This window comes from Onthophagus taurus, chromosome 5 (assembly GCF_036711975.1).
Source record: "Onthophagus taurus isolate NC chromosome 5, IU_Otau_3.0, whole genome shotgun sequence".
Lineage (NCBI taxonomy): Eukaryota > Metazoa > Arthropoda > Insecta > Coleoptera > Scarabaeidae > Onthophagus > Onthophagus taurus.
The window spans coordinates 12,433,912-12,446,650 of NC_091970.1; the positions used below are offsets into that span (position 1 = coordinate 12,433,912).

Sequence of the window (12,739 nt, forward strand, 5' to 3'; positions counted from 1 at the left end):
AACGCTCTACCATAAATGGTATTGAAAATATTTAGAAAAATGTGTTAAAATTTTTGAACTTTGATGGCCCATATCTTGGCCATTTGAAGACTTTTATAATAAATTTTTATCACCAATCGTCATCATTTTTGCTCTAGTATATGAGGTTAATTTTATTCCCCGAGTCACCGGAACACCTGTATAGTGTTTGAATTCTTATAGAGTTTCGAGTGAAAAAAGAGGACATTTTCGTTTAATTCGATAAGTATAAAACTTTCAATTTTTGAATTATTCTAAACATATAGGAGTGTTATATTTTATTATATTGATTTTTGATTGTTTGATTTTATTGCATTTAAATTTTTTTGCGATATATTTCAATACAGGGTCATCCACGACGATCGTTCATTAGAACTTTACAGGGTTCTGGTCAAAACAAAAATTTTAAAATTTGGATTTAAGTATTATTAATTGCGTTCTCTTCGACTAAAATATTTTCAGATTTCTAGCACTTCTAGTACTTTATTTTTTTAATGGAACACCCTATATATTTTTACATATTTGGATTTGTCTGTTTTCAAGGTTTATGAATAACTTTACTTTTTGCAATTTGATTCGGCCGTTCTCGAGTTATTAGAATTTTTCTAGAAAAATCGGCTCCAGCAGACATTTGTTAAAAAAATCAGAGAACACTCGATTTTTGGGATATCAATTTAGCATTCAGAACATGTGTAAGCAACATGAAGGAGTATGTTTTGGTACCGAGTACGGCTGTCTAAAACGTTTGGTCACTTTACTACGGCACGTTAACTTTTCGAAATTTGGAAATACCATAACTTCATTTTTTTAAATGGCACCCCCCATATTTTATTACTTGGTCGTCTTCGGTGTCTCATTTTACATCTTTTATACCCCACATGTCCTATACCTAACATTTATGGTTTGAGAGATAATTAGGGTTTTTTGAAAAATGCACACATCATATCGATATTTAACCTAGTGTGCCGTGAATACCTAGTGTGACATAGTGTATAACCATATGAAGTGGCCTTTTGAAAATTTGCAGACTTCTGATGTTTGATGCCAGCTTTTTAGTAAAATATTTTCAGGTTCCGGGTACTTGCGGTTACACCGGAAGAGGTGACAATTTTCATATTTCAAATGGAACACCTTTTAGGCCACTTGTATGTTGCAGCCGACACGTACGCGCATTATTGGGTTGCACTCTCCATAAATTATTATCAAATTCAAATAATCCTCATTACTAAATTCCAAATTGACATTTCTTGAGAACAGATCACTACAAAAAGTAACCTAGTCATCATACTAACAGAAATAAACCATACATCACTTCGAACCAGTTTCTGAAGAAGGTTGCAACATGGAATCCGAAAGGTCAAACCTTTTATTAAAAGACGCACGGCAAAACCCGAAAGTTTCTAGTGTTAGTTCTAGTTTTAGTTCAAATTGTAGTTTAAATCACACCGGCCGTGAAAGCCGTCGTACTTATATAAACCATAGCTTTAGCAAATGTCAAACTGTTTAAGGTAGGCACACACGGTCGATTTTTAGTCGGCCGATAGTTTAGTCGATGGACATGAATGTATTAAGTTTAATGTAGGTGCGCACACAACACAACTGCAGATCAACTCGATTTTTTAATCAAAAGGAGTCGATGTGCGCTTATGATTAAAAAGTTGTGCAACTATCGTACAACTGCAATAATGCTACAGCTTCATATTGAAGCGCACACACAGTTGATAATTTAGTTGAAGTCTTTAGGAACTTAGATTGCGCGCGCAACCTCACGGTCAAGTTTACTGAGAGTTGAAGTGTCTTCTCTAGTATAACATAAATCAAGTTTCCCTCAATTATTTTATGATAAGTGAATTTATATCAAAAATTAAGTTAAATTATTTTCCGTTTTGGTACCGCAGTTAATTATATACTACACTAAATACAGTGTGTTAATTAATTATCGTACCCGACGTCATCATTGCAAGTATGCAACCAATATACGTGCAATACGCATCATACGCAAATCGTGTATAGCAATACCAATATTGTGATAATGGTTGCATACTTTCAATGATGACGTCGGGTACGATAATTAATTACCACACTGTATATTAAAGTAATTCAATTACATTATTTTAAAAACTTGAATTATTTCCAGGTATTATTCAATATTCAATACAATATAAATACAAGTTGTTTCGAAATCGATATGTGTGTGCATACAACACGATTTATGAACAACTAAACAGTTTAGTCGGTTATAAATTGATAATGCATCGCGATTTCAAACCAGTCCAACTAAACTGTTTCGTCGATGAATAATCGACCGTGTGTGCCTATCCTTACTCTTTCCTTACTGATCCTCTGATAATACATAACCACAACAACATTCCCAACACACAATTTTTTTTCTGGCGGTCAAACTAGATGATTTATAAATTATAAAAAGTAACGTTGTAGTTGACATTTTTGATTGAAAAATATTATAAAACTCAGGGTGTTCCATTTGAAATATGAAAATTGTCACCTCTGCCGGTGTAACCACAAGTACCCGGAACCTGAAAATACTTTAGTTAAAAAGCTGGCATCAAACATCACAAGTCTGTAAATTTTCAAACTTCCACTTCATACGGTTATTCACTAAGTCGCACTAGGTATTCATGACACACTAAGTTAAATATCGATATGATGTGTGTGCATTTTTCAAAAAACCCTAATTATCTCCCAAACTATAAATGTTAGATATAGGACACATGGGATATAAAAGATGTAGAATGAGACACCGAAGACGACTATGTAATAAAATATGGGGTGTGCCATTTAAAGAAATGAAGTTATGGTACTTCCAAGTTTCGAAAAGATAACGTGCCATAGTAAAGTGACCAAACGTTCTAGACAGGCATACTCGGCACCAAAACATACTCCATCATGTTGCTTCAGCATGTTCTGAATCCTAAATTGATATCTCAAAAATTGAGTGTTCTCTGATTTTTTTAACAATGTCTGCTGGAGCAGATTTTTCTAGAAAAATTCGAATAACTCGAGAACGGCCGAATGAAATTGCACAAAGTTGAGGTGCGGACTGCCTTCAACAAAGCTAAGGACTCCAGGATCGACTCTGACTGGCACCTCTATAAGAGGAAGCTGTCAGATTAAAAAAAAACATTCGTCGAAAAAAGCGAGAAGCATGGAAGAACTTCTGTGAGGAAATTACTTCCTCTACAGAGGTCTCCCGCCTAAAAAAGGTGCTTCCTTCGAGCCCTGTTCAACGTATTGGTATACTAAAGAAGGAAGACGGTTCTTATACCGACAACCTTCAAGACAGTTTACAGCTTTTAATGACTGTTCATTTCTCAGGTTCGGACAACTTTAACGATGTCCAACAAGAGATAATTCATGTACCAACTGCGGATGAATGGCTCTTGGCCAAAGTCATCTGCGACGAGGAGAAAATACGGTGGGCTGTGAATACATTCTCGCCGTTCAAAACTCCAGGACCGGACGGGATTACACCGGCCCTCTTACAATGGGGACTGGATGACCTGCACCGCACCTGAAGAGTATTTTCCAGGGATGTCTGGCATTTCGCTATGTACCGGGAAGTTGGCGTGAAGTCACGGTCAACTTTATACCTAAACCGGGTAAGCAAGATTACTTCCTTCCGAAGTCCTATAGACCAATTAGCCTCTCCTCCTTTCTATTGAAAACGTTGGAGAGGCTTTGCGACCGTTACATTAGAGACTCTTGTCTGCGCAGCAGGCCACTAGACTCTAATCAACATGCTTACACCCAGGAAAAGTCCACGCTGACGGCTCTTCACTCAGTGATCAGTTTCGTCGGTGGTGCGCTGGACCACAAGGAGTCCGCCCTCGGGGTTTTTATTGACGTGGAAGGAGCTTTTGATAAAACTACCTTCTCCGGAATTAACGACGCCTTGCTAGAGCATAACGTTCCTCTGGCCCTGTGCGGCTGGATTGAGAGCACTCTAAGACATAGGGTCGTCAAATTAAGAGCTGGCCAGGCCACTCTTCAAGGGGCTGTTACTAGAGGCTGTCCGCAAGGGGGAGTACTTTCTCCACTTTTGTGGAATCTCACCCTCGATAGCCTCATGAAACGCCTAAATCTAGCCGGTTTTAAAACCGTTGGCTACGCAGATGACCTGACAATCCTCATAAGAGGCAAGTACGCTAATGTACTCCTCGACAGGATGCAGGAAGCACTCAATCTAATTGAGAACTGGTGTAATAAACAATGCCTTTCCGTCAATCCCAAAAAGACAGAGATGGTTCTTTTTACACGCAAGCGCAACATTGGCAATCCTAGACTGCCAACGCTCGCTAAAATTCCACTTAAACTGTCTACAGAAGTCAAGTACTTGGGCTTAATAATAGACAGTAAGCTAACGTGGAAATCCCACCTAGACAATAGAGTTAATAAAGCTTGTGTCGCCTTCGGCCAGTGCCGGAGGGCTGTCGGGAGGACTTGGGGTCTGTCTCCCAAGATAGCCCTGTGGATCTACACCGCCGTTGTTCGACCAATGCTAACTTACGGTGCGGTGGTATGGTGGACTAGAACTTCTAAGTCTACCGCCACCACTGCGCTTAATAGAATACAGAGACTCGCGTGTCTGTATGTTACAGGTGCGCTGCGATCAACCTACATATCCAGGAAGTGGTGTTGGTAACCATGAAACGACTACAATCAGTAGAAACTATGAAGGATGAGGACGCTGGCAGCAGTTCAACACTCTGGAGGGAAGCAGTGTTAGACACACCCCTACTCGAGTGTAGGACTGATCACAGACCAGCAAAATATGTTTTCTCAAGGAAGTACCTCACCCACATCAGTCCCACAGTTGTAGATGTACATAGAACTTTAAAGATCTACACTGATGGTTCAAAAGGACGAAATGGTGCAGGCGCGGGGGTATTCTCTCACGATCCCCTGATTCGCCTCTCAGAACCTTTAGGTTACCTTACCCACAAAAAATTTTTAAACGGGTGGGACCGTACCCCGGGCTGTCATCTCGCTAAGGAATTGTTAAAATATCCTTCAGCCGCAACAGCCCAGTTTTTCGTAGGGCTCGGTATAAGTGCCCTTCGCACTGCCACAGGTCTCCTCACGGGACACTGTAAAGTAAATAAGCACCTTCAAAACATGAAGCTTGCTGACTCTCCTCTCTGTCGAGCCTGTGAACAGGATGACGAGACGGTTAAACACATCTTGTGTGATTGCCCGACCTCAGAATGAGGACCTTCGGGGAGGAATGGCCAACCACAGATGACATCAGGAATGCACCTCTAGGAACTGTCCTAGCCTTTGGTAAATCCTTAGGCTGGTTGATTGGTTGATGTGACCAGAGCGTGTAATGGGAGGATGCACAAGGGGCCCAATGGGGCCTAAGTGTGGCGTGCGGTTTTGCATGCACTCCCAAATCCATACATACACATACATTGCACAAAGTAGAGTCATTCATAAACCTTGAAAACAGACAAATCCAAATATGTAAAAATATACAGGTGTTCCATTTAAAAAAATAAAGTAGGTGGCGACTTCCAGTATAACCGGAAGTGTTAGATATCTGAAAATATTTTAGTCGAAGAGAACGCAATTGATAATACTTAAAAAAAATTTTCAAATTTTTATTTTGACCAGAACCCTGTAAAGTTCTAATGGACGATCGTCGTGGATGACCCTGTATATGCATAGTTTATATATACCTTATTATCAATATATCATTTTCATTTCTTTTGAGGTTCGACTTATCCTTCCACTGTATTATCAAAGTAATACAGTAATTATTAGTAATTATTTTCATTTACTACAGGAATTATGTAAAGTAAATGAATTGCTTATACCTATTTATTTTCTTAATTATTCTTTGTGATTCAGTCATCTTGGCCATAAATCACACCACCCCGCTTGCCTGTTCCGAACTTTTACAAGACTACAGAGCAGGTAAAACCGCATTGAATGCCTCGTGAACGTAGGTCGTTTCTAGTACAATTTTATGCCTCTACGAGCGGCTCTTTTCGTATTATATCTGAACAGAACTGTACCAGTCATGCAGTGAGCCAGATACTGTATTATTATACAAAAAAAAATGACCAATTTTTGTATTTTGCCCTCCTAAATTTGAGAAATTGACCACTGTGCGAACCAGTTCTATGAGACACCCTGTATTAACTAAAGATTTATGTAATAAAAAAAACGATTTTTTGAACCACCTAATGTGGTTGCTTCCCATAAGACGGCTAAACCCGAATGTTTCTTGTAGATCTAGTGCTGGTTGTAGTTTTAATTCTATAAAAATATACAATAATATGACGCTAAATAACAAAAATAATTTGGGACACCTGTGCATACAAATACATTTATCGCGATAATAAAGGCTTATATTTGATCTGTCTTTGATCCCCTATAATAACTTGGCTTAATTTAAAGTACCAATTTGTATTTATGAAAATAACTGAGTACTACTTCCACACTTAGATTTAGAGAGGTACTCTTAAACTGTAATCATTTATTTGAATAAAAATAAGCAATATTACTTACATAAGAAATTACACATGATTTATTTACCACACAACTATTAGGTGTTTTGATAAAGTAATCATCAAAACACCTCAATATAATCGCTTATCTCATCATTGAAGGGGATATTTAATAATTATACCTAATCTTTATTATAACTCACCTCTAATAAAACGTTTCTTCACAAAAACTAAACCCAAATTGATAATATATATATAAAATTGTTTAAAAAAGGGGAGTTTAATATCCAATTACAAAATGCTATCTTGGGAATTAGTATTTGCACTAAACAAACCATTACAAATTCTATAAATAACGCCGAAATGCACTACTATAACTCTGTAGGTACCTCTATGTACATTTTTGTATCTAATCTAGATAATAACCGTAAAAAAACCTCTTCATAAAGTGAATTTTATCAATATGAAGTTCATCCTTTTTACGTGGTGTTATACAAAAACTGGAAACACTTAATAAACCTTGTTAACATCGTCTTACGATTTATTTAAGTGATAATTCAATTAAAATTTTAAAAAAATTTAATTTTTTGTTGTGGTTATGTTTTCTTACCTTTTTTATTTCGAGGTTATTTTCTTAAATTTTTTGAGATTCTTCTTTGTCCGGGTTAATTTATCGGTCGTCGCCGATGATTTTCTCGTTCATTTCCATCACATATCTCGGTGATATCTCAAAAAACACCATAAAAAGATCATTTTCGTTAATCAACATAGAAAATCGAGAACTGTCAAAACAGATGATTTTTTTAGCGACATCTATCGGATGAAAGATAAATTACATACGTTAATTAAAAAAAAAATTTTTATTTTGAAATTAATGTTTAAAATTTTTTTCGAATGTTTATAACTAAATTTATGTTTTTCTTCGATAATCTTTAACACCATAAAAAGATCATTTTCGTTAATCAACATAGAAAATCGAGAACTGTCAAAACAGATTTTTTTAGCGACATCTATCGGATGAAAGACAAATTATATACGTGAATTAAAAAAAAAATTTAATTTAAAATTTTTTTCGATTCTTTTTCGAATGTTTATAACTAAATTTATGTTTTTCTTCGATAATCTCCTTGTATTTCTTTTTATTATATTTAGTAAATTCGGCATCATCAAGGAGTTCATCAACCAAGGTATGTTTTCTCTCTTTTTTAGTTAATCGGTCGCTATAAAAGTCTAATTTGTTGTCCATAACTTTACCAACCTAAAAAAAATATTATTTAAACAACTATTTCAATTTGCTACTTTTTTTTTACCTGAAAAAATTTCGGCAAAACACTTAAATCATTCTTTTTATAAAATTGTTTAGGATTTAACACCGAACGCATTTTTAAAACCTCCAAATCAGCTTTAACCTCCTCAGTAAGTTCTTGAGCAGGTAAATTAAACCATTTTGAACCTTTACTTTTATCATTTTCAGCTTTTTTCAACTTCATTTTTTCTCGTTTAGTTAATACATAAGCACCAATTGGTCCTGAATCCAAATTCTTTAAACATGACGTTTTTAAAACTTCCCTTATTTTATTCTGTTTAATATCCTTGGAATTTTGTTCATTAGATTTCAAATTTTGCTTATTGTTAGTTTTGATAAAATCGTTATAATTGTTGAGTAATCGTTCGATTTCGTCTGAAGAACAAGCTTAAAAGGAATTATGATAAATTAAATTAAAAAAAAATGAGGTTATGTTTTAACCTCAAAATTATAAACTTCAATTAACGGCAAGAATTTTACTTACTGACTGATTCTCGGTTTTTTTCGATGTTTTCATCGCCTTTTTCGTTTAATATATAAAAATCCATTTTATTTTCATGCGAAAATGAAGTTTCTTCTCGTTTTAACCCAACTTTACAATCACAGAGTATACAGAGGCCGGACTCCGGCTAATAAAAGTGGCACTCCTATCTATCCTTGTTTAACTAATCTAAATTTCGTATGGTATTTTCTCTCTCACATAAATTGAATCGATGTAGATGGCGGTAGTGTAGTGGATCGATAAATACGAGCGGGAATTTGAATGCTCGTTTGAATATAAATCTCATTACTCTTTAAAATTTTTTTTAATAACAAGTTCCAAAATATCAAAAATTTTCATCTCAAAACTTGAACAAGTTTTAAGATGAAAACAGTGACTTTTTGAACTTGATATTAAAAAAAAAACTAATAAAATGTTATTAAATAAAAATACAAACTTCAGAAGAACAAATCTATGTATATTTATAGACAAATATTTACATTTAATCGTTTTCATGCTCATGGGGGCGTTTTTGTACAATGGTAAAGCATTTGCTTCAAGGCTAGAGGAAAACCCATGAAAAACTCTAGCATACCATAAGTCAAATAAATTTCTAGACAAATTTAGGAATACAAATTGCAATTGCAAACAACAGATTTAAGACAGCCAGAATAAAAAAATTCTACAAAGCGACTAAAATTAAAAGTATTACAGCAAAAACGAGCAGTAGACAGAATTAATGATAAAATGTTATTTATATAACTGTATGGAATATATAACTGTAATATTTCTTTTTATTTGTTTCTGTTCGTATCAATTAGAACAATATTTCAGCGAACAGAATAAATTATGTATAACATAGCGACCAAGACGAGAATTAAAACAAAGCGAAAAGGAACAATATTTCAGCAAGTAGAATAAAGTAACAAAGCGACCAAGACAACAATTAAAACAAAGCAATTTTATTAAATATGATAAGTTATAAAAGACAACTGATAAAAAATAACAAACTATTTATTTAAGTAAACAGCAATGTCTGAAAGCTGAAGCGTCCTGACCTGCATTCTGAAGGATATTTTCTTATCTGTACAAACAATTACAGTGGAAAAGTTGCTTGCATTTTGTTTAAATATGTTGTGTTTAAAATTTGACAACACATTTACTTAACTCAGCTTGTATTATGTTAGATTCATGTAACATGTATTAGTCTTAGTCATAATTTTAAGTTCTTAGTTCGTCATTTATCTTATTGTTATTATTATTATTATTAATCACGATTACATTACTTTAACTATGATCACAACTAAGACTTAAACATGTTGCCTCAATTCGTGATTAAATAATTGGAAAGTAAATACTATTACCTTTAAAAACCTGAGTAAAAGATTCTGGTGTGCTTAACATATCTCTCAGTAATGTAGTTTTATTTTCATAATTCTTTTTAAGTCTCCGGATCTGTTTTTCTTTGTTCTTTAAAATTCGTCGCAGTGATTTTTTTTTGATTGTTGCACTAAACTGGCTCTTCTTAAATACTGACTCTGTTGTTGGATTTGTAGCGGAGGAAGGTATGGCAGCGTCTTTTGTTATATTTAATTCCTATAAATAAATAAAGTGTTATTTTATACACAAATCCGGCGGTTTTGTTGATAATTTTATAGTGTTCATGATTTTATTTACTTATATGTATATATATTTTTTGGTTAGTTGCACTTTGGTTGCATCATCAATAAACATATATTATTATTATTATTATTAAATACATTACAAAGTAAAAAAACCTTGTTGAGTAAAAAGTGCACATAAATTAATTAATATTTGTTTCTGACAGCTCTCAACATAATATGGTATCCTATCAATGTTATTGATAAAGTGAAAATAAAAGTAAAACTTACTATGACAGAATCCGTTAAATTATTTTGCTCCAGTTCAGGCTGTCTTAGCGGTTCACTCGTTACAATGTGTGCTTCCTGAATAAAGAAAATGTAATTAGAACTGTAAATTTCATTCTAAAAGTAAATAGAAGCAATTAGAAGTAAGAAATTGGAATTTACATTCATGATCACTCTTAAAGGCTTTGCATCTCTTTTTAAGGTCAAGGGGGTCCTATTCAACATAAAGCTTTCCATTGTAAAGTGATTGTTGCAAATTCTCATACGTCTAGAGTACGTGTTTTCTGCTGGTACACCAAGACACTCATTCCATAATCACTGTCTAAAGTATCAAAGTAAATTTTCATTTAGTACAAAAAATCTATCTAACTTAAATTTATAAATTTACTTATTGATATTTAATGGAAAAGAAAATAATTTAACCACTTCCTCTACCGAACGTCCGCAAATGTAGCAATTGCTATCCATTATAACTAAATTCTACTATAAAACTCTACTAGGCCTTAAAAACTAACTAATTCTAAGATAACGAACTATGGCAATAAACTAATGAAAACTAAGTTATACAAACAAATAAACTACTAAACAAATCTATGTAATAATCAAACGCTAAACAGGCAAAACTGCACAATAATTAAACAAGACACAGATAAAAGATTGATGAAGTAAATAAAAATGTTGAAATGGCTGAATAAGCAAGTCACGCAAGTTCTGATAGAACTGGAGAACCTGGAGAACTGGACGCATCTGGGATTTACAGATTTACGGACTTGAAATACATGGCGCCATCTATTGCCTTCTTTAAAGTCTACGAGTTTACCACTTAAAAATTTTGAAATAAATGGTGCCATCTATTGGTTTCTTTAAATACTACTGTAACGCGACCATTGCGCCATCTACATCGATTCAGTTTATGTGAGAGAGAAAGTATCATACGAAGTTTTCATTAGTTGAACAAGGATAGATAGGAGTGCCAATTTATTAGCCGGAGTCCGGCCTCTGTATACTCTGTGTTTACAATCTTGACAGTTAATGTTGGTAATGTAGATTTCTGATTTCTGTTTAAGGTTTTTATATACAGAGTACTCAAAAATTAACTAATTACACACTCATGAAAAAAAAAATATATGTTATGTGTCACCACATCTAAGAATACTATAGGAAAACCATGAATCATCCTAAAATTCCCAGAAATTTCCATAAAAAGCCCTTATTCAGCAGAAATCTACAGAAAATAGTATAAAAGGCCAGGAAAATCTTAAAAAAGAATTCATTTCATTTCACTAAACGACGTTACAATGTTAGTTTGAACTTTGTAATTAAATCTAAAATAAAAATAACTTAATTTTTGAAAAGAGTTTTTAAAAATAAAACTTCTAACTTCAAAAACAAAAGTATCGCGCAAAGTCAGTAGGATACAGGGTGGTTAACACATTGGAAGTTTTCAAGTGTGGTGTTTTTGTCCTCACCGAAGTTTGTTACAGACGAGGTCGATGCAACAGCAGAAACTGATTTTTGGGAACGGAAAGTATAGGCTTGAAACTACATAAAAAACCAAATTTCAACCTGGGATCTTGTGGGACTTTTTTTGTAGCTTAAATTAAAGATTAACATCTGTTCATGAACAGTGTTGAGAAAAAGATAAATAAATCCAGCATTCAAGAAGCTCTTACAGTGTTACATAATAAGGGTAAAAAAATTAAAAAATGCATTTTAATTAAAAACAAAATATATAATCAAAGAAATATAAATAAACTTGAAAAAGACTGGAATAATCATAATCCATACTTCAGCAAAAATTTAAGAATTATATTGGTGGAAAACTAAACTTAAGGGAATAGTCGGGAATACTCTGGTCAGAAGGTTAATTTGCAAGAAAAAGTCTGAAATTGCAATAGTTATAAACTAGACTTCAGCAAAAAAGGAATTATATTGTTCAAAGTCCACATCAAGTCTGAAATTACTGTTCAGAGAAAATATAAGATTGATTATAAACCAAACATGATTTTTCATGGCAATACTTATGTGTTCAATAAAAGAATGCGAAGAATATGAACAAGAAACCAATGGACTTGTCTTGTTATTGCACAGGACAGGAAATCAGCAATACGGAAACTTTGCCAATGCAGGATAAGCACAAAAGCAAAGTAACAGCTGCAGAAATGAGGTACCGGGTGGTACAAGATCCGTATAAATAATAAGAGGCCCGCAAAAAGATGAACAAAATCAAAACATAGATCAAGAACAAAACATAGATAACGTTGGCAGAAGACTAGATACTGCTTCTAAAAAACTAAATACTGCTTTCTGAAGACTAGATACTGGTTTCTAAAGACTAAAATTGCTTTGTGAAGACTAAATACTGCTTTCTAAAGACTAGATACTGCTGACAGGTCTAAGTACTGCAAAAGAAAAATGATATTGTTGGAGAAAACATACATAACGTTGGCAGAAGACTAGATACTGCTTCTAAAAGACTAAATATTGCTTTCTGAAGACTAGATACTGCCGACAGGTTTAAATGCAGCGTCTGGAACACTAAATACTGCCTTCTAAAGATTAAAATTGCTTT

The 12,739-nt window shown here is 33.9% G+C and overlaps 2 protein-coding genes and 1 long non-coding RNA gene across 5 annotated transcripts in view; all 3 read right to left on the minus strand.

Annotated features, from left to right (window-relative positions):
* Positions 1–7,300, minus strand: part of LOC111424647 (beta1,4-N-acetylgalactosaminyltransferase A) — a 28,652-nt gene extending 21,352 nt beyond the window's left edge. Inside the window, exon 1 of one of the 2 annotated variants that reach the window (XM_023058265.2) lies at positions 7,102–7,300. The gene's annotated coding sequence lies outside the window, so the exon portion shown is untranslated. Of the gene's footprint in view, positions 1–6,694; positions 6,830–7,101 lie in introns of those variants that run through there. The other variant, XM_023058266.2, reaches the window with a different exon arrangement.
* Positions 7,301–7,529: 229 nt separating this feature from the next.
* Positions 7,530–8,459, minus strand: LOC111424649 (deoxynucleotidyltransferase terminal-interacting protein 2). Its single transcript, XM_023058269.2, has 3 exons — positions 8,282–8,459; positions 7,802–8,184; positions 7,530–7,749 (listed from the first exon to the last, which is right to left on the minus strand). Exons 1-3 carry the CDS (start codon positions 8,343–8,345, stop codon positions 7,552–7,554), a joined length of 645 nt encoding a protein of 214 aa, XP_022914037.2. The 5' UTR covers positions 8,346–8,459; the 3' UTR covers positions 7,530–7,551.
* Positions 8,460–8,735: 276 nt separating this feature from the next.
* Positions 8,736–11,182, minus strand: LOC139429721 (uncharacterized). 2 transcript variants are annotated; one of them, XR_011640275.1, is made up of 5 exons: positions 10,556–11,182; positions 10,330–10,489; positions 10,171–10,245; positions 9,643–9,874; positions 8,736–9,362 (listed from the first exon to the last, which is right to left on the minus strand). It is a non-coding gene; the product is annotated as an uncharacterized lncRNA (long non-coding RNA). The 2 variants fall into 2 exon arrangements; XR_011640274.1 differs by having other exon boundaries at positions 10,330–11,182.
* Between the last annotated feature and the right edge of the window lie 1,557 nt (positions 11,183–12,739).